This window comes from Uloborus diversus, chromosome 5, assembly GCF_026930045.1.
Source record: "Uloborus diversus isolate 005 chromosome 5, Udiv.v.3.1, whole genome shotgun sequence".
Classification (NCBI taxonomy): Eukaryota; Metazoa; Arthropoda; class Arachnida; order Araneae; family Uloboridae; genus Uloborus; species Uloborus diversus.
In genome coordinates, this window is record NC_072735.1 from 107056540 (window position 1) to 107078418 (window position 21879).

Below are 21879 nucleotides of genomic sequence, written 5' to 3' on the forward strand. Positions count from 1 at the left end.
ACAAATACGAAAGTGCAACATATTATCCGCATTTAAACTTAAGTATATGTAATTGTCTGCATAACCATCAATCTTCTTTTAGTTGTGGGGTTTTGGGTGGTGGGATTTATCTTCCTGTCCTGTATTACCATCTCTGTGTCAACGCCCTCGACCTCAAAGTATGCCATTGTCTCTTCCTATAACCCCACCTGTGAGTATTTAACTTCAACTAACTGCATGCGATTTCAGCTTTCCTTTTTCTGTTTCTTTTTTTCTGCATGCTTAATGCATTGTTACTTTACTGTTCATTTAATTTTTGTTCATCAAAAGTGTTTGTGTGCTGATTTAATACATATGTGTTTAAATTTTCATAATAGTATTTCAATAGCATTAATAATGTATTTATATATTGTCCCACATGTGAAAATTCATTTTGAATAGAATCTTCATTAAGATTTTGAGTTTTAGATAGCAGCTGAAAATGCTTGCTTGCTTTTTGCAAATGTTGATTTTTCATATTAAACATCAAACATATCTGCCTGACACCATAAACTAATTTATCTTTCAAAACAGGAAGAGCCTAATTCAACTACTGGTTGTGAAACAGGTAGAGAACTTTCTAAATATGTCAAAGTAAGTGTTTTTTGTTATTTTATTTATTTATTTATTTTTTATGGTCATAATTTATGAACTTTTGTTGATGTCAGTTCTTTCAGATTGTGATCTTAATGAAGAAATTTAGTCAAATGCAATTTAACTAAATAAATTAAATTAAACTAGTAATTTTTGCAAATGTTATTTTTAAAAAAAATTTAACTTAAAATTCAGATTATTTTGCTCAGATCATTAGTTATTTTAAAATCAAAGTTCAATTCAGTATGCATTTTTCTGCCGAAGATTTTATTATAAAAATTGTTATTGTTGGTTGTTGTATTTTTCAGAACTATACTGTTTTTAATTTTCTTAAAGATAATATAGCAGTTTAAGCCTAGTATCAATTGAAAACTTATTTCCACATACAATAATAACATATGAAATATACAGGTTGTTCCATTTTAACTACAAGACCTTTATTTTCCCAACCGTTAGTCCTAGATATTTACTTCCAATTGCAAAAAATGTTCAAAATCAGATGCGGAGTTAAGATATTGAACGTTTGAAGCAAAAATAAAAATGAATCAAAAAATACAAAATTTAACTTTTTATATGGGCCCTAGGTCCCCTAACTAATGTTTAGAGAAATAATCTCCATTGAAAACTATTACTGACCACAAAAAACTTGACATTTGTGCGACCCAAAACTCAAGGAGATATTCCATTTCAAAGTTTTTAGGGACCATACAGAAAATGAGATTGGAACTTATCACCCTTTCAGAAGAATGACAGGTCGTCAAAGTAAGAAAAACAAAGTATTTATATACAGTTGGCTCTCTGTTTAGCGACACTCTACTTAGCGACTTTCTCTGTTTAACGACGGCTTTTTCACGGTCCCAGATGGTCCACTATAGTGTTAAAAGCATTCTATTTAAGGACGGTCTCTACTTAAGGACGATTTTTTTGGGTCCCTTGAAAGTCGTTAAACACAGAGCCAACTGTATTTCATTGCTATTCAAAAGTAAATGCAAATGTTATGCCCACATGAGCAAAAACACTACAAAACATCAAACAATTTGAAAAACCACTCTATGCACACATATAATTTTAAACACTTGTTAACTAGTATATTTTTTCCCCAAAAGGTGTCATTGATGGCGAATGAAAAGTGGTGCAAGTCACAAAACGCTGCGTATCATATCTCTGTGAATATATGTCATACTAATTTCAAACTTTTTGCATTGGAATTATTTTTTAATGGAGATTATTTCCCTAAATATGAGTTAGGGGACCTGTAGCATGTATAAAAAGTTAAATTTTGTATTTTTTGACTTATTTCTATTTTTACTTCAAACTTTCAATACCTTAACTCTGCATCTGATTTTGAACATTTTTGCAATTTTAAGTATGCATCAAGGACTAACGGATGCGAAAATAAAGGTCTTGCAGGTTAAAACAGAACACCCTGTATGTGTATATACATAAAAATCATCGCCTCAGAGCAACAGTAAGATATCTTAGTGTTATTTCTGTTCTAGTTTATCTCTGAGGCGATGATATATTGAATTTATGAAGCAATGTGAACAAAAACTTTAAGTCACATTTTGTTTTGTAAGAAATTATTTATTTTGTCAGAAATAATTATTTCTTATAAAATTTATCTTGTAAAGAAATTTTAAGAAAACATGAACTCAAGCTAATAGTTCAGTCAAGATTAATTTTTGTTGAGTAATACTGAATAACAGGGACTTTCAGAATAAGTCATGTTGCATACTTTATGTTACCTGTTCAGATCTTATCTTGTGATTTCACTGCAAATTTTACGTTCAATGAGTGGTGCATCATGGATTTTTTTAAATAAGGGTTTACAAATTACAAAACATGACTTAGAAGTTGAATGTGAAGGTACATCATAACTTTTTGGTTGAAGTATGTTTCTGTTTTCAAAAGTTAAACGTTTCCACAGGGTTTTTTTTTTTTTTTTTTTTTTTTAAGGGAGCATTTTATTTCTTACAATTACAAAATAGTTCAGTACAAGTTGTGTAAATTAGGACTTACATTTTTTTTTTAGGGAGCATTTTATTTCTTACAATTACAAAATAGTTCAGTACAGTTGTGTAAATTAAGACTTACATTTTTTTTTTTTGGTTCGTTGGGATGTAGAAAAAAATATTTTTACATTTTTTGAAATTCTGAAATGTGATTGTTCCGTTATAATAAATGGTAGACTTGCTTATTTAAGTATTTGTTTCGCATATTACCCACATTACTTAGCTTATCCGAGGTTTTGATTCTTCGGATTACCTTTGGTCCCAGTTAGTCTGGGTAAATGAGATTGTACTTTATAAAGCTTTTGCTAAATGGTTCTGTTTTGAGTCTTCAGAGTTTGGATGCCATCTCTCGGATAATGTCTTAGATTTTGGTGTGTAGATTTTTCTTATATATATTTTTAGGCTTTTTCTTCCTAGCATCTAAGAACTGCTCAAAGATATTTAACATTCTTGGTAATGTTAAATATCTTAAATGTTGATTGTTTTTTCTTGCAATCGAATGCCTTATATGTTTATATTTGTGTATGTTTCTCTGTATGTGTATGCTGTTTGTTTAATTACAAACTGTGTGGTGCATTATTTTTTCAAAAACTTTATTTTAATATAGGTTTATTTTTTGTGTTATATGTATTCTCAGATCAGGCTGCCTTGTATTGTCTTAATTATAGCTTTAATTTTATTGGTTGTAGGTGCAACATGGAATGGCCAAGACACTGAAGGTTTCTATTACTAGCATGTTCTATAAATTAGGCTGGCTTAGCTTTTTATGCTTCAAATTTAAAAAAAAAAAATCAAAGCAAACTATGCAATAGTTATTTTAATAAATTGCTTGTTTTGCATTTATTTATGTGTAACAAGTTTTTGTTGTACTGACCTCATTCTAAGCATGACATGCATGAGATGTAGATGCTTTAGTGTTTTGACAGAACAGAGAAAAAGAAATCTTTAAGTAAAGAAATAAAGTAATCTGCCATGAAATCACTGTATCGTTGTATTACAATGTATTAATCATGACAAGAAGTTATTATATTTTGGGGGAAAGCTTAAATCTTATGTCAGTGTGCAAAAAAAAGAAAAAAATTACTAACATTTAGAACTATTGAATGACTTATTCCAGACTGTGATTACTGAAAATTCAAGAAAATGGCAAGCCAATTCAATAAGTAATTTGCCTGCATCTTGCTTTAATGCAATTATTTTGTAATGATACATAGAGTGATAAAAGTGTCTGTTCATGTGGAATTTTCGACAAAGTGTTTGCAACCCTGTGGCTAAATTTGCAACATACCAAGATAATTCTAATCAAGTGTTCAAACTGTTAGCTAAGGAAATGTGTGATGCTCTTGAAAACAATTCTTAGTTTATGGGTGGTTAAGTACCATTTTATTGAAATAATTTCTGGGAGAAATAGCGAAAGTTGATCACAAAATGTTATCTACATAATAATGTAATACATAATATTCTAAAAAGTGCTGCAAACACACCTCCTAAACATAACCCTGCTAAATATGGTGCCGTTCTGATGTTGAAATTTACTACTTTTGATCCACTCTTGCTAATATCATTGGATTTTCCCATCACTCAAATCCAGATTTTAGCATTTTTTCTATTTATTTTTTGATAGCACACCTTTCAGTTTGAAGACTTGACTTCCAATAAACTCTACATATGCTCATAATGCTCCCATGATCAAAATGGGACAGAAATCATGAACATCTAACTGTAAATAATGTATTGTATTCATATGTACTATTCTGAGCTGAATGCATGGCTTAGAGCAGGGCTTCGCAACTGGTGTGCCGTGGCGCACTGGTGCGCCTCAACAAGAAACCGGGTGTGCCGCGGAATTTTTGCAGTTATATAAAAAGAAAGAGCCTTGATGTATTTTATTTTAAAGTTACAACCTTTGTAATGTTCTGTAACTTCACAATTCACCCTGTCGATCGCATGCAACCAGACATACTCAAATGTGTGAGAGGCAGGATTTGCTGCCCCACCTCTTTAAAACTTCTTGTTAATGTATTGCTTTCAGTTTTTGAAAACGGTTTCTAGTTTCCAAGAAATCAATTAACTATGCAGAATTTTTTAAAATCTTTCACAAAGGGGAGATGTTTGGCAGAAATACTTTGAAACATATGAAGCATAATTTTCTGTGAAGTCTGATATAGGTAGTTTTGTTGTTCATTATCAACCGCAATACATTCGAAAGATTTCTTCTTTCTAAGTAAATAATTCAAATACACTACAATAGTTATAATTGTTTTATTCATATGAAAAAAGCCTGCCCGCCCCCCCCCCGGTCTTTTTACTAGTGAATGTTAAAAACATTTCTATATTACCATTTCGAAATTAAGTTCAGTGTGCCTGAGAATGAGCTAGAAATTTTTTAAGTGTACCGCAAAGTAAAAAAGTTTGAGAAGCACTGGTTGAGAGCAATGCAAGTCCAGCTATTTATTCATTTGAAACCAAAGTTTCAAACCATTTGCTTCTTAGTTCAAAGTTTCTTTGCAAATAAAATTTAATTTCAATCAGATTTCACCTTCTTCCATCTTTTTTTTTTTTTTTTTTGAACAATCAAGATTGCTTATTGTTCACATTTGACTGTTTTGAATTCCTAACATTTTATTTTCCCGCCAGCACCACTGTCGCGTCGACCGGCCTCATGATGCTGCTCCTCTTGCGAAAACCGTCTCCAGGTTGCATCCATATCCTACACGCATACACACACACGCCCACACACACACATACACACACTCATGCCTGCGCACAGACACAAACACACACTCCTACACACAGACACAAACACATATGCCTACACACACACAGCACTGCATACACAACATGCACACACATACACACACGCTCGTGATTGCGAAAAAACAATTTAAATTCAAGATGCCAAAAACTCAAATTAATGTAATTTTTTTTTTTTTTTTTTTGAGCAATCACGATTGCTTATTGCTTTTATTTGACTGTTTTCGGCGTGCTATGATTTTATTTTCCTATCAGCACCCTCTGCAGCATCATCGTCGACCGGCGGCCTCATGATGCTGCTCCTCTAGTGAAAACCGTCTCCAGGTTGCGTCAATATCCTACACTTACACGCATACATACATGCACGCACACACATACACACACACAAACACATACACACACTCAAACACATACACACTCATACATACAGACGCCTACACATCCACACTCCTACACACAACTACCCACACACTCATGCCTGCACACAGCCACAAACACATATGCCTATACACAGATACACACACCCCACACACAAACACTCATACACACAACTACCACCCACATACTCATACCTGCATACAGACACAAACACACATGCCTACATACACATACCCACTACAAACAAACACACATACCCCCACACACACGCCTACATACACACACACACTCGTGATTGTGAAAAACATAATTTGAATTCAAGAGGTCAAAATTCAAATTTTTTTTTTTTTTTTTTTGTCCATATTATTTCAAACTGAAGTAGTTCTAAATTCAAAATAGCGTTGTTTGTATACTTTTTCTATATTTTGTATGTTTCTCATTTATTTTGGAAATAATTTGAATATTTACTTATTTATTAAACTTTCGTTAACTAAATATATGACTCACATTTAACTATAAAGTAAGAAAAAACAATGTCAAAAACGCACAAATTGCAGATTACAGCAGACACGTGTTTTGCTTTACAGGGAACGCCTTTTTCAATGCAAAAAGTAATGTGCTTATGGATGACTCACAACTACTATTCCCGGGAATTTTCTTTTTCAGCATACATAAAAAGTCTTCTTATCTATAAATGAACTAAACATTGTTTAAAGAAAATATATTTACGTTCTGTGAAACAAGAAAGGAAAAAACAAATTTTTGCATTATAAATATTCTTTTTAATTTCTGAACATGATTAGACATCTGAAAATATGTGAAAGTTAGGAATCCACAGGCAGAAGGGAAAAAAGCAGAATTAGGCCCTAGGAAAAACAATATCTGAAAAATATTTCAAATGTGGCTGCTAATATTACAAAGTAAACTTAGTCATTCAAGTGCTTTTAATTATAGTGGTGTATCGTGGAAAATTTTGTGTGTGCTACAAAACTGGAAGGAAAACATTGAGTTATTTAGAAGAAAAGAAAAACCGAACAAGTCTTTTTTCTTTTTATTTTAACCCAACTTTTTTGATATTATTCATTCTAAATATTTTTTCTTAAGTATCCTCCCTCCTGCTACACACACACACAGTGTTTGCATTTTGCTTCTTTATTTGAAGCATTATATATATATATATATATATATATATATATATATATATATATATATATATATATATATATATATATATATATATATATACATATATATATATATATATATATATATATATATATACTCCTCTTTCTTTTATTCAAACATAAATGTACTTAGATGTTATCTCAAACAGTTATTTTAGAAATAATTTCAGGAAAAATTAAGCAAGAAATGTAGGAAAAGGAATAAAGGTTTTGCCTCAATGCATTGTTAATAACAACAAATTTTTAAATTTTCAGAAATGTCTAGTTTCATAAAAATACCATTTAATGTGCTTTACTTTGTTGTCATCAATCTTGAAATGTCTAACAGCATCATTTTTGTACTGCCATTTTAATACTTTCCCATTAACAAATTTGCATGCTGCATTTATTTTTCCTTAAAATATCAGTATTTTCTATTATATAACTCAGTTATAAATACCTTCTCTTTTTTTAGTTTTTGTTTCATGTAGTATGACGTTTAAAATTTAAATTTTCAACAGTGTAGTGTGATCGTTGCATATGTTTATTTTATTATATTTGCGATGTCCTTTTCTAAAGCTTTTACTAACTAAGATATTCAGTTTTGATTTATAATTCTTATCTTAAACAGTAATAATTTGTGTGTTACTGTGAAATTGGGAACTTAGGTATGTTTGTTTTAATATTTTTAATTACTTTGGTTGCATTACAATTATTATTATTTTGTAGTAGGGGAGACCGGGGCAAGATGATGAGCCAGGCAAGATGACGAATTCCTTATTTTTTCCGTTTTTCCCCAGTTAACTGCATCTACTGGATACTATTAGGTCTCCTATCTGCTGTTTGTTCAGCAATAGTATAGAGACGCTGAAATCGTCTTATTTGTGTTAGTTCTGAAGCTCTGATTGTTCCCCGTTACCACGATCTAACTTTTATGCATTTGTAAATAAGCTCTGCTACAGATACAGATAAGTTATATCGTGCCTCCTTAGTATTTATGAGTAACTTAGTTTAAATACTACCTATTACCATGAATAAATGTCAATTAATTGCCTTCTTTTATGGCAATGGAGAAGAATCCGTTCAAACAGGCAGTCCGGGGTAAGATGATGGACCGAAACGCGGGGCAAGATGACGAGCTCGTCATCTTGCCCCGTGCTTCGGAAATTATTAAATTAACCATATGTTGTCCATTTTATTGAATTCTGTAAACACTTATTTGTCTGTGTGTTTGTTCACGCGACCTTGCGCTTCTATCTCCTCTGAGGTTAAAGGACGCATTGAATCAAGAGGGAGGTGTCGTTCGAAAGCCGGTGACCAGAGGCTATTTATAAACTAGCTGACCAAATGACTAGTTGACTGAATTAAACCAAGCAAAGAATCTCCTGCTCTGTTGATTATTGACAATCATAAGTCTCGCATAACTTTGCAGGCTATCTTATATTGCAGTGAAAAAAAAAACATTATCATGCAGTTGGGTTGCCACCCACACATCGCATTGTCTCTAGCTCCTGATGCCTCATTTCTCTGTCCATTAAAAACCTACAATAGCCAAGCATGTGACAACTTTATGGTCATTCATCTAGGACAAACTATCACAGACAAAAAAATTGGTGGGCTTTTGAGCACCGCTTACTTTAAGCCAGCTACAATTGGAAATGACGATAAAGGGTTTAAAGAATGAGGGATCAAGACTCATTATTCTCTTGTTTTTAGCAGACTATGATGTTGTTGGCCATTAAACTAAGAATAATAGCGCTAATCCTCAGACCTTGGGAGTGGAAATGCAAAATAAAAACCCTCCAGACGAAGCAGAAGTTATGGCAAATGCCGATTCCGATGCACCAAAGAAGCCTGTTAGTGTTTCTGATTTCAATGCATTGCCTAAAGCAACACAATGTGGGAGGGGAAAAAAGCAGAAAACTGAGCTCAAACATTCTTACAAACACACCCATCAAAGAAATGTCAGAACAAGGAGCAAAGCGGAAGGACAAAAGAGATTATTTAAAAAAACAGGGAAAATAAGCTCGAAACGCTAAAAAGGGAGTAAAAAACTGAAACTAAGTTCTTTTAGGTCCAAGTTTATTAGGTCCAATTCATGTTAAGCAATTCAGTTGCATCAACTACAAAAAATGGTGTTATAAGATGCCCTGCTTGTAAAGAGGAATATTGTGACCCTCAAACAGAAGAACGGACTCAGTGCTGTAAAAGTCAAGAGTGGTATCATGAGGCATGTTCCAGTTATGAAAATGGCATTTTTACTTGTATCTATTGTTCGCTGCACAACTTAACACTTCAACATTACGCTCCAATGGATTACGCTTAATTTGATACTTTGTAAGCTGTAAAAACACAGTTATCATTTCTAAAATTAGGTAACATATTCAAAGCATAAAATGTGTTCAACCTTTTTCAACGTTGTCATCTTGCCCCAAGGTCAAAGTCATCTTGCCCCAGTACTGGGGCAAGATGACGATTTGCTAAGGTCTTGAAAAAATAAAAATATCCTTCACTATTTTTATTTGAAAAATTAAATGGTAATATATTTAATACCACAAAGGACTACTCTAACAGCTCATGTGAAATTAATTTCACTATCCTTAAAAATGAATTAATAAACAACAAAAATTGTTAACATAGTCATCTTGCCCCGGTCTCCCCTATTATTCATCAAATGTTATATACATTTTTTCAAATAAAACTTAGCTTCTACTATTTCATCATAAAAGAAATTATTTTGTACTCAGAAGGTAATAGGGAAGTCTTTTGAATTTAGTTAGAAAAAAGAGTGGTGAGCATTTGTGTGTATATGGTAACATGAAAACTCCACAAATGTCTTCAGCAGTAACAAAGCATTATTTATAGAGTAATGGAAGAAAAGTTATTTTCTTTTTAAATGTTTGACCATAACGTTTATGAAAAACTGCACACTGCACTTTTATTTTTGTCTTTGTTGCCCTTGTATATTTTAATGGCTTATAATTTTTTACGTGCTTTTCCTTTTAGTTTCTGTACTGATTGTCAGGAAAAGAATCCTTTTGAATTTATAGATTTGTAGAAGTAGTTCTGCTAATATTGCAGGAATAGTTTTAATTTTTATTATATAGATAGTAGCAACCTTAAAATTTTAGAATTACCAAGAACAACAACTATTGAAAAAAAAAAGGAATCAAAATTAAGCAGTCTTTAACTGTAATTCTTGAGTATTTAGGATATGCAAAAAAAAAGAAAAAAGAAAACTCAAGAAAATTATTAGATTGGTATTAGAAAAAACTTATAATGGCAAAAGGATAGCTATGTATCAGTTAAAATTGATTAAATGATGTAAATTTTTCAAAATTCTTTTACCACTATAGATATGTATTAATAAACTGTTGGAAATCCATTAGGTTATATTTTTATGCAGATGCACAAAATTTTTAATCAACATCTACACTGCCGTGCTAAGTACAAAGTCGTATCTGCACTTTTCATCAAAATTCAGTTATTGTCACCAAGTGATTCTTTGCCTCATTTTTTCTAAATACAATGTTTCATGGTTATTCGGGAATGGGAAATATTTTGACAAAAATTCTGAAAAAGTTGCATCTGAATCAAATACATGGAGGCTCAAACTTTAAACAGCAATTTCTCATTTTGAACTCAGATGCAGATACGACTTTTGCAGTTAACACGACAGTGCAACGTTGGAGTTAAGAAGATGATACACTAAAGCAATACTTGCACGATAGTAGTTGAACTATATTCTTTGATTCAAGTAATGGTGGTTCAAAAAGAAATGTTTAACTGTCAAAATAATGAGGGTGGGTCTGTCCAGTATAGAGAGAAAGGGCTGCTATATTTTCTCGCTGAAACCGAGTGCTCGTAAAAAACGGGTTGGTGAAAAAAAATCATAAAACATCATTTAAACATACTATTGGCTTTACTATGTTTATTTTTCTGTGCACTACCAAAGAAGTTGGTTATTTGCTTTGAACTGTCTTATTGTCGAGGAACATGTGGTCCGAAAAACATCATCATTTGCATCCAGGGCTTCAAAATAGTTTCAAATTTTTCTGCACTTTAGAAGCCAAGTGTGTTGCGGACTATTAAACTTCCAATTCCTCACATTTGCTGTTATCGTGATAGCTTTCTTTTTTTTTCTTTTTATTTTTTTTACATTTGCATTAGCTTGACTTTGAGTTACAAAATCCTTGCAAGTATATTTTAAAATAACATTTGCTTCAGCAAATGTACAATTTTTAAATGCTCTTCTACTCCAGGAATTGAAAAAAAAGGCGGTGTCATCACTTGTTTTCACAGGATTTGTGTCTTATCTTTAACTTTCGTTTGAATTCAAAAGGTTAATGGAATTTTTCCAAAAATGTAATACTTTTTTCTGAGGAGGAAATCAACAGACATTTCACAAATTAAAAAAATATTGCTCACTTTAAGCAGGGTTTGGTCGTTAAAAGGAAGTTGTGTTCTCATTCATTCAACATTGTACCAACCAAATATTTTTGATTTCCTCACTAAATCCGAGTTCTCGTTAAAACAGGGCTTGTTATAAGCAAGTTTGACTGTATGTGTTCATACTTAGTACGTTTTTGTATTTTCCCCATACAAAAATACTTTTTTAATTTATATTATTAGACTCTCCATGCTGTTGACATGAGTACGATTATCTACTTCTTACCTACACTTCTGAATGAGCTATTTCATCTGATAGTAGTTACAACAAATGAAGATGTAGCATTGAATGCAGTTAGAGTTGTGGTTCATGTTGTGCATGGTGTTCATGAAGCGGGAAAGAGTGATATTTTGCATTCTTATGTTCAAGTAAGGGAAACGTAATTTTGGTCTACTACAGATATTTTATTCATTGAATATACAGGGTGACCAGTAATGAAAGCTTTGAAATGAAATCTCAATTTCTCAAACTGTTTGGCGTATCAAGTCCAAACTTGGCGGTTAGATTCAGTGCGTTGGCAGATTTTTTTGCGCAGCTTCATTGAGTTGACTTTTGTTGCTTATTTTTCGGTGAAAACGTCAAGATATAGCGTTTCTAAACCCATTTTTATGGTTCAAACGTATTATTCGAACAACAACATCCCAATTGTGACTTAAAGAAAGTTTGTCACTGAGTTTAAGCTTAAGACAACGAACGGACTCACTTCTGAACGATATGTGAAAATTTTGGGAAATCAGTTTATTCCAGCAATTGAGAGTGAGCTGGAGTTCAAAAGCACGTAGCTCATGCAAGACGACGCACAACCTCATCAATCCAATAAAGTTCTTGATCTGCTTGAAGAGTACTTTAATGAGCGGATTTTGGCTTTAGGGTATCCGAAATCTAAAAATATGGGAATTTAATAGGCACCCTATTCTTCTGACTTGAACCCCCGCGGTTCATTTTTGTGGGGTTGTATCAAAGACAAAGTTTATGCTAGAAACCCCAAGAGCATCGACGACCTGAAAACTGTGATTCAGACTGTCATTGAAAGCATTGAAACTTCGATCCTTCAGCCAGTGATGCAGAATTTCGCTATTATTTAACGCCATATTTTAGCTAGAGATGAAAGTCTCATTGAACATTTTCAAACAAATTCCCATGTATTGTACTTTGATTTAGAATTTAAATAGAATTTTTTGAATCAGTAGTTTTTGGGAAATTAATTTTTAACATCAGCGCGTTAATTACTGGTCACTCTGTATTTCACTTATTTTTACTGTATTTTTTTTTGTTCCTGTGTTTCAAATCATGTTAAGTATTATATTCATGTTTTTAACTAGTTTAGTGAAACTTTTTTTTTCTACATTTGTTTTTCAAAATGTAATTTATTTTATGCATAGAACTTCAAATGTATAGTTAAAACTTCTGCTTGATTTTCATTTTTAGCTTTTTAATTTCTATTTTTAGAATATGTTTTATCAAACATCTTGCTCCTAGAAATTGTATCTTTTTGTCAATAGGTTTTTAGAAATTTATTTTCAAATGTTTTGTTATTTCATTTAGTGTAAACATTCATTAGTAGATTTTTGTCTCTTGTCTTCATTGCAGAATTACGATAAACAATATGTGTGTGAAATAGTTTGTATATTTGTATTATCTTTATTTTAGTATGTTTTCCAAACTCAAGAATTAACGGTAAAGAAGAGATATGTTCACGAAGAGCTTGTCAAATCTTTGAACGTTATGCTTAAACCAGCCAACACTGATTTTTTACTTATTAATAAATTTTTAAGGCATTCCTGGTTTTTCTTTCAAATCATCAGCAAATCCACAGCTCAACACTTATTGTCATCTGAAAGAATTAAGGTAATTCTTTTATGTACTTTTCTTTTGTAGATAATATTTTAGTCACCTTATCAGTTAATAAATTTCTTTCTATTATTTGCATTGTAACACATAATCCACTTCGTTTGATTTTTTAAGATGCTTCGTCAAGAAAGATTTCCTGCAGATTACCAGTTGTGTGTTCGAAGCCTGGTTGAAGGACTTGCACCTCATATTCTTCAAAAACACAAAGAATTGCCTATTGAAACTCGACAAGCAAACCTGAGTCTTGCTCACTTCCTTAAAGTATGTAGAAGTATCTTTAATTGGAACAAATCAAAAATTAAATTTCATACTTTAAGCTTAGATTTTTTATTTGTTATTTATTTATTTATTTTATTTTTTGCACATATTCTAAGAATTCTGTTATACTGATTGAAAACTTTTATGCATGTTGTAAAAATTGTTACAATTACAATGTATAATTTAAGTCTGAAATTAGTCTTGCCTTTTCCCAAATCAATATTTGAAGACTTTTCTGTCTTAGTTCAAATTCCCTTGTCCAGAAGTTAAGCAGCTTCATTTGCATTGATGGCAGAGATGGCTCCCTTATAGATATTGTATTAATTCTTCTGAATTTATGTATTTTTCGAAATTAATTACATCGCTCACAATCTTCAAATTTAGTTTAGAAATTTTTGCCAATTTTTTTCATGGTAATGAAAAAAAAGATTAGAAGAATGTTTTGTAAAATGAGTTCTTTTCTACATTTGTGCTCTTGCCGAATGAGTGAAGCTCTGTAAAAAATGTAGTTACTATTGTTGCAAAAACTATGAACACATCCAAAATGCTGCTGAAAACTTGTTAACCCTCATATAGTTATCTAAAAATGATTAAGAGTTGGTTTTGAACTATTTAAAAGAATGCTTATAAGAGGGTTTTTGAAATCAAAAGATAGTAGTTTTGAAATTAAAATTTTTGTAGTTATTAATGTAATCTACTATTTAAAAATTAGCATCAATAATTCAGGACCTTTCATTTGTCTTAACTTATGTGTACAGTGTTATGAAGAAGGCCTTTAAAATTAAGAAGAAATTGCCAGTAGCAAAGCTATTGCTTCTGTAACTGAGCACTTTTTTTATTATAATCTCAAAAAAGCAAAAAGAAAGTTCCAGCACAGCAATTTAATGCAAGAAAAACTTTGCTGTTCATTGATCTTTAGAGACACAACCTGAGTAAAAGCAAGGAATCAGCTACTGATTTTAGAAACCAAAAGTAAATAAAAAAGACATAAAAAGATTTCAGAGTAAAACTAAGAAAGGAAATAAATGGTTGTGAACAATTAAAGTAAAATTTTGATGTAAAATACAAATACTAATTTAGAAAGGAGCAATGACAAAATGAAATAAATAATTTCCTTAATACAAAATGGCTGAACCATCTAAACTCTTAAAAAAAAAACATGACTAGCTTAGTTAACTTTTAAAAGAGAAAGAGTAAAATAATAATAAGAAAATACTGTGGATATATTACAGAATGGTGCTCAATAATAGTTAAAAGTTTATTAAACTTAATTTTATTTATTTATTTTTATGTAATTTTTTTTATTTATTTTATCATTTTTTCAAGTGTATTTTAGCAGAAAAATATAATTTTTTTGCTTGGGAAATTGATAGAATTATGACAAATGAAAGCATAATTATGATTTTTTTGTCATGTGGACTTTTGATAAGCATCTTTTTTCAAAAGAATGAAAAGTTTCTGAATGGAGAAAAATTCATCGAGTTGGATTCATTTATTTCTTAAGATTCTTGCTTAGGAAAAGTTTTTTAATTTCAAATGTGGCAGGCTCAACCAAACACAATTCTAAAGCCAAGAAATACAAAACAACACAAAATAATAATTATACAAAAGCAAAATACAACAAAGAGCGAAACACGAGCTAAATATAAATTGAGCCTAGATAAGTCCCTCAAAACTTCTTGAGTCTTGACACTTAATGGTCATTTCACTGGTATAGAGTAACAGAGCATCAATGGTTGTGGTCTTCACTGCACCACTGACCAGCCAAAGAGCATGATTTTGAATCCTTTCTCATTTGATTTTTGGAAGCTGTAATTAATGGTGCATTACAATACACTTTTCTCCGCATCACCCCACCACTTAGGGAGTGCCTTAGGTTTGCATTACAATGCACTAGGTTTGTAAAGGTAGATAGGTTATACAAGGGTTTGCTAAAGGTTTTGCTGTAGTGTTAAGAATTGGACATTGCACAGCCCCATTAACACCCACTAGGCTTTTAAAAGTACACACTATTGCTTTCCTGTCTTTTCTTTAATATCTTCTATGTGCATTTTCCACGTAAGTTTGCGAACAAATGTACGCATAGATGTTAGGTTTTCTTGCTACACAGAAGAGCAATGTTGTTATCATTGGGGGAAAAAGGGATATTGTTACCCACATCTGCAACATTCTTTAAAATCGTCTATGTGCATTTTCCACGTAAGTTTGCGAACAAATGTAGGCGTAGATGTTAGATTTTCTTGCTACACAGAAGAGCAATATTGTTATCATTGGGGGGGGGGGGGATATTTTACCCACATCTGTAACATTCCTCATGGATGGTGCCAAAAAAGTAACAGCTTTTTAGCGTTTCAAAATGTCTAATATGTCTGAACTGAAGTAGTCTTCGATATATAACTTCTTGTATCTTTTTTTTATACTGCAGTTTGAACTGTTTAGTTCAAACTGGAGTAAAAAAAAAATTGTATTTTTAAATAAAATCAACATTGTAGCAAATTAAATCAAAATCATTAGGAAATATAAAATGTGTTAAAATTTAGTTCTTTTCTTAAAAGCATTTTTAGATCAGTGTTTCAAAAAATAACATTTCATTCAATTGTGTGTCCATTATATGAATTTTTACAGAGCTTCACTCATTCGGTAAGAGCACAAATGTAGAAAAAAACTCATTTTACAAAACATTCTTCTAATCTCTATTTTCATTAGCATAAAAAAATCAGCAGAAATTTCTAAACTAAATTGAAGATTGTGAGTGATGTAATTAATTTCAAAAAATACATAAATTCAGAAGAATTAATACAATATCTATAAGGGAGCCATCTCTGCCATCAATGCAAATGAAGCTGCTTTACTTCTGTACAAGGGAATTTGAACTAAGACAGAAAAGTCTTCAAATATTGATTTGGGAAAAGGCAAGACTAGTTTCAGACTTAAATTATACATTGTAATTGTAACAATTTCATTGTAATTGTAACAGTCGTGGAAGTTATTGTGATTTTCTTCTCATATTTACAGAAATCATTATCATTGATGGATCGTGGATTTGTTTTCAAACTCATTAAAAGTTACTTGGAAAAATTTACACCAAATGATGTTAAGGTATGCTTTATTGCAACTTAAAAATCATGAATAAAACTTTGAAATGGATTGAAACTATGCATGCAGTTTTAGTTAAAAGTAGTAAAGTAGTACTGCTATTGTAGCTTTACATTTATTTTTCAAAATTTAGTCTGTTATTTTTTTTTTTAAAATGTTTTCCGTTTCAGGTCCTTCATGAGTATAAATTTGAGTTCTTGGAAATAATATGCTTTCATGAACATTATGTAGCACTTAATCTACCTATTATGAGAGGTATAGGAATATTTGGACATACAAAAAATATGAAAGGTAAAATTTTGATCTACTTCTGAGTTTGGCTTTTCTTTCTTTGCTTTCAAATTAAAACATGTAATCAATAATTTCGAATGAAATAAGTAAATGTTGCTACACTTAAATATCAAATAAACTGGGAGACTTTTCTAAATTTTTCATTCATTTTTGATAATTTAATTTGAAAATGAAAATATGAAAAACTTCAAAGAAAACTGTTCAACTAAACAGGCAAGAATAAAATTGTTACTGAACTTGAAATTGGGGTAAAATTTTTACAATATAAAATCATTTTCATGATGTTGGTTGTTTAATGAAAGTTTTAAGGACTTAAATCTAGCAATGAGAATTTAGGGAAATATTTTGACCAAACAAATTTGTATTCTTTTTATCATGACTTAACATTTTCCCCTGAAATTTTAAATCCTGTTCAGCCGTATTTCACAAAAAGCTGCAACATTTTTAGTTATTTTCTTTTCTTAAAAAAATATTGATGAGATATTTATGTATGTTGTATTGCACTTAAAATTTACGTAATAGTCCATTGCTGTGTTGTTACGTACATTTTGCTAATGAAGAAATTTATTTTCCTGATTATAACATTTTTTTAAAAAATTATATATATCTACTATGTATTGCATTCTTATACAGATTTTTACAGTTCTCTTTTATGTTTGGTGATCTTATGATTGGGTGTTGTTGTTTAGGTTTAATTTTTTAAAGGGGGTAATTTCTTATTGAAAATTATGATACAAAATAAAATTCTGAAATATATATGTTTCTACATCTTATTTTTTAAAAAATATGTTTAAAGAAATGCTCCTTTTTACTTTGGTTTACGTGCAGTACTAGGAGCATGATTGAGTTCCAGAGAAAATTCAAGTATCCAGATTTTTTTTTCTTTTGCAATTTGCGATCTGAAAGTTTCAGGCTATCCATTCTTTATAAGTTTAGCCTCACCATTAATATTTGAAATTTAAACAGTAATTGAAGCAGTTGTGCTCAATCAATGGCCTTTGGGAGATAAGTAGATCTGCTAGTTGTAAGGAACTTTCCCCCTTTTAATCTCTAAGAAAGCAAAGTAGGGTCAATTAAAGGTGAAAGGAAACGTTTAGTAACTGGAAACAAACTCGATTACTGCACATGTAGTAATTTGTCAATCTAAACTGTTAGTGAGTAAGGACTAGCTAACATATAGAAGAGATTCTAAGATTTCCTTGTATTTCCAAACAATTTTATATGAGTCATCATTGTTTGAAAATGAGATTGAAAAAAGTTGATTTTCAAAGTTGATTGATCTCGCATTTTCCGCTCAAGCAGGTTTACAAATACAAAGTAACTCATATCAAGTAGCTTTACTTGTTATCTGGAAGGTTACTAAGAAATGTATTTATGAATTTCACCTTCTTGACTATTTTTTATAAGCGGTTTAGGTTTTTCCACGTACCCCACAAATAATGTACTCGGGGGGGGGGGATATAAATATAAACAAAGTTTTTCATCTTTCCTACTTTTTAGAAGAATAAAATTTTAGTGTAAATTACACTATTGTTCATATTTTACGTAAATTGAACATATAATTTAGCTTTTTGTATGATTTTTCTTTTAAAATGTTTTGATTTCATTTGAAGAATTCAGTGAGTCCCATACAACCTACAGGGCTCCAGATTGAGTGCTGTTGGTGTAGAACTTCTTAAGTCTTTAAACTGAATGTTTATGGTGCAATTAATTAACCTACATCAACCTCATGAGGAAATAGATGGGGTATTTCCATTCACCCTATACTCTGTTGTAAATGGAAATACAATTTTCTTTGTTAACTAAGTCGTTAATTCAAATTTTCATACACAGTAACTCTCAGAAAGTTTGGACAAAATACACATTTTTTTTTTCTCAATTCATCCAAATAAAGGGAAGAATCAAAAGTTGATTAAATTATATTTCTCTTTCCTCCAACTGACCCTACATATGTAAGTGTTATTAACCTTGGTAATTTTAAGGATTTTTAAGCTCTGGTCACAATTGCTCTGATCAGAAGTATATAAGTGTATTTTTATAGGTAGTATTTTTAACAGTGAAAATACAGGATGTCCCAAAAGTACGGCTACACTTTCAAAAATGAATTATGAATGTAAAGGAATCATATTCCGTTAAGTTATGTATCAAAAGGTTTTTGTTTTTTTTGTTAGTGCCTTATTGCATAACTTAGTGTGGCATCATTAGTGGCATGTAACGCATCTATCCTAAGCGAGATTTCTAACCACCTTCAATGGAACATCACAAGATCAACATTCTCAATGTCAATCAAATTCAACTTGTCAATTTATCAGTGCCGTGAAATAGAGATTGATAAACAGTGTTATTGATTATCTAGAAAGAGTTTCATCTAAAGCCTTTCATACCTCCTGTATCCAACGTTGGTGGTGTCCCATTCCTCAGAAAATTTACATTGAGTTACAAATTCTCAGTTTGAAAAAATGTTAAAACTTCAAACATAGCTAGGTGTCAGAGTGGATAGTTACTTCAGAAAAGAATAAAAGCCCACTAATTTGATCATGCTGTAAACCACACCATATGTTTACTTTAGAGCTGTCTCTGATTTTTTCTACCCTTGCAAAACTCTGAATTTTCTAATCCTAATATTCAAGTATTGTAAGAAATTAAGAAGTAGAGCAGGGTTGTGTGGTTTTTTAAAAAATCCATGTAGTTTTTTTTCAAAAGTGTTTTTTTTTTTTTTGAAAAAATTCATCATTTTCCCCCAAATGTTTTCATGAATTTTATATATTATGGCAAAGAGTAAAATCTAATGGATGCCAAGTAACTAGCAAAGCTTTATAGATAAATTACAGGCTTAAAAAATTTAGAAACTTATATTTTTTAAAGTAATGCAAGTTTGCTAAATAGTTTTTCTTTTGTTTTTTTCTTTTTTTAAATCAATGCAACTTTCCTATTAGGTACATAAATGTACAAGGGAGACGAACGAAGTTTTTCTAAAATTACATGGAGAAAAATCCAAGTAGCTCTTTTTTTTATTTATTCAATTATTATTAATTTTCAGTCTTTTGCATTTCAAAATAGTCCAAAAAGCATATTTCAACCAAAATTTCATTTACTACCTAATTTGCTTGATTACTTAAGATTTATTGAGATGTGTAGCATTGAAGCGATGCATAGTGTATGTAAATTTTAATGCTAGAATATTTAAATGACAAGAGGAAAAAAAATACATAAGTCCAAGAACACTTAGAGTAGGCATAAAATTCTTCTTATACCTGCACACTTTTCGCATCCCCGATAGACGATACAGTTGGAGCAAGAAAAGAAAATAAATAAAATTATGAAAATAGAAAATATTCATGTAGCTCAGTACTCTTATTGAAAAAAAAAAAGCCAAATTTTCACCTTTCAAAGAACTTTTTTTGCCCGCGAATATAATAAAAGAAGTCTCATGTATAAATGGTGGAAGAATCAATAAACATCAATTTTTATGAATCTTCATTATTAAAATATGTTAAAGGAGTATTTTCATACTGAGGCTTTTAATTAATTTTTTTTCTTTGAGTAAAAAAAAAAATGCATTCCTAAATGCATTAAACCAGGAGAAAAAATGTCTGTAACAGAAAACATAATTATTTTCGTTAAACCTACTTGTCCTGTTTCTATAATTGTTGTCACTGATATATTAGGTAAATAAATTGCATGATTTGGTAGCTTTTTTTTAATCTTTAAACTAGCTATACATTGATCTTTTGATTTTTAAAGCTCTGTAATGTACATCAGACTTGTGATTCATTTGTAGATACTGCAAAATACTTTCCATGTTTAAAAATGCGTTATTTTAACTTTATTATTATTTTTTTTATTTATCGTAGACAGCTATGATTATGAAGAAATTAATTTACAAGATTTTACTCTTAATTATTTAATTAATTACAAAGAAATTAGGTACAAATATGAATATTAAACAATCCTTAACAATTGATAAAAATCTTTATGATTTTCTTAAAATTAAATTGTTTTTCTTACAGATTATGAAAAAAACCAAATAAGCCCGGTTTAAACCAGAAAACCCTTGTTTAAACAACAAAAAAGGGGTTTTTGGGGGGGGGGGGTTTCAAAAAAAAAAAACGTTTTTTTTTTACCAACCCTGTTGTGGAAAACATTAAAAGAAAATATTACAATGTTAAATCACACAAATTTGCAGAGGTGTTGGTTAGCAATACCTGATATATGATCTGTTACCTTGTCTGAACACTTTGTTACATTACGAATAAATACCTTTGTGCTTAAAAATTAAACGATTGACTTACCAACGTTTTAATGCTCAAAAAGTGTGAATTACTGCAAACAAGTGTTACAAGAAACCTTTATTTCAATGCAAAGAAGTGTGAGCTTTTGGATGAAAAGTCATCCGAAGAAATCAACAGAAGAAATCATCCGAAGAAATTTTCGTGATCCTCTATCATTGAAATTTCTTCATCATATGTTCAACATCAAGATTTTGCTTATCATCAAGCTTTAAAACAGGCAACAATGAAAGATTAGATGCATAAAGCAGTAACCTATTATGCACTTCTTGGTGTACACCTTGTTTGGGTATTTGTGATGCTGAGCTGCTTGTTGACCGGGACTGTGATTTACAAGGACTGTGATGACAGTATTCTTCAACTCATGTGACGTCACCTCAGCTTCTGCTAGGATAGTGAGATTTTGGTTTTGATATTTTGTGCCGCTTCTAAATTTTTTTTCTTAAAGGTGGATTTTTATTGTATGCAGTCAAAAATTTATGCTGTATCAGTGTTGCTGATTTAAATTTTATAAACCATGCTATAGCTTCTGCTTGAACTTGCTGTGAAGCCATTTTGAAACAAGAATGTAAGTCTTAACTTAGTGCCGCCTAGTTTTCATTTCATTTAAAACTTTAATCTTTTCTTTAGGGTACGTAAAACCATAAGTGAAATTCTTTCTTTTCAATTCATTTTTGAAAGTAGCTGCACTTTTCGTACGCCCTGTGCAGTTTATGATTGTTTCT

General features: G+C 30.8%; 1 protein-coding gene across 1 annotated transcript in view; it reads left to right on the forward strand.

Moving 5' to 3' along the window:
• Positions 1-21879, forward strand: part of LOC129223067 (dedicator of cytokinesis protein 9-like) — a 241712-nt gene that overhangs the window by 146861 nt on the left and 72972 nt on the right. Inside the window, 9 exon segments of the mRNA XM_054857632.1 lie at positions 83-190; positions 553-612; positions 3314-3343; positions 11552-11737; positions 13020-13217; positions 13335-13481; positions 16494-16577; positions 16745-16829; positions 17703-17729. Of these exon segments, the coding sequence (XP_054713607.1) occupies positions 83-190; positions 553-612; positions 3314-3343; positions 11552-11737; positions 13020-13217; positions 13335-13481; positions 16494-16577; positions 16745-16829; positions 17703-17729 (925 nt within the window).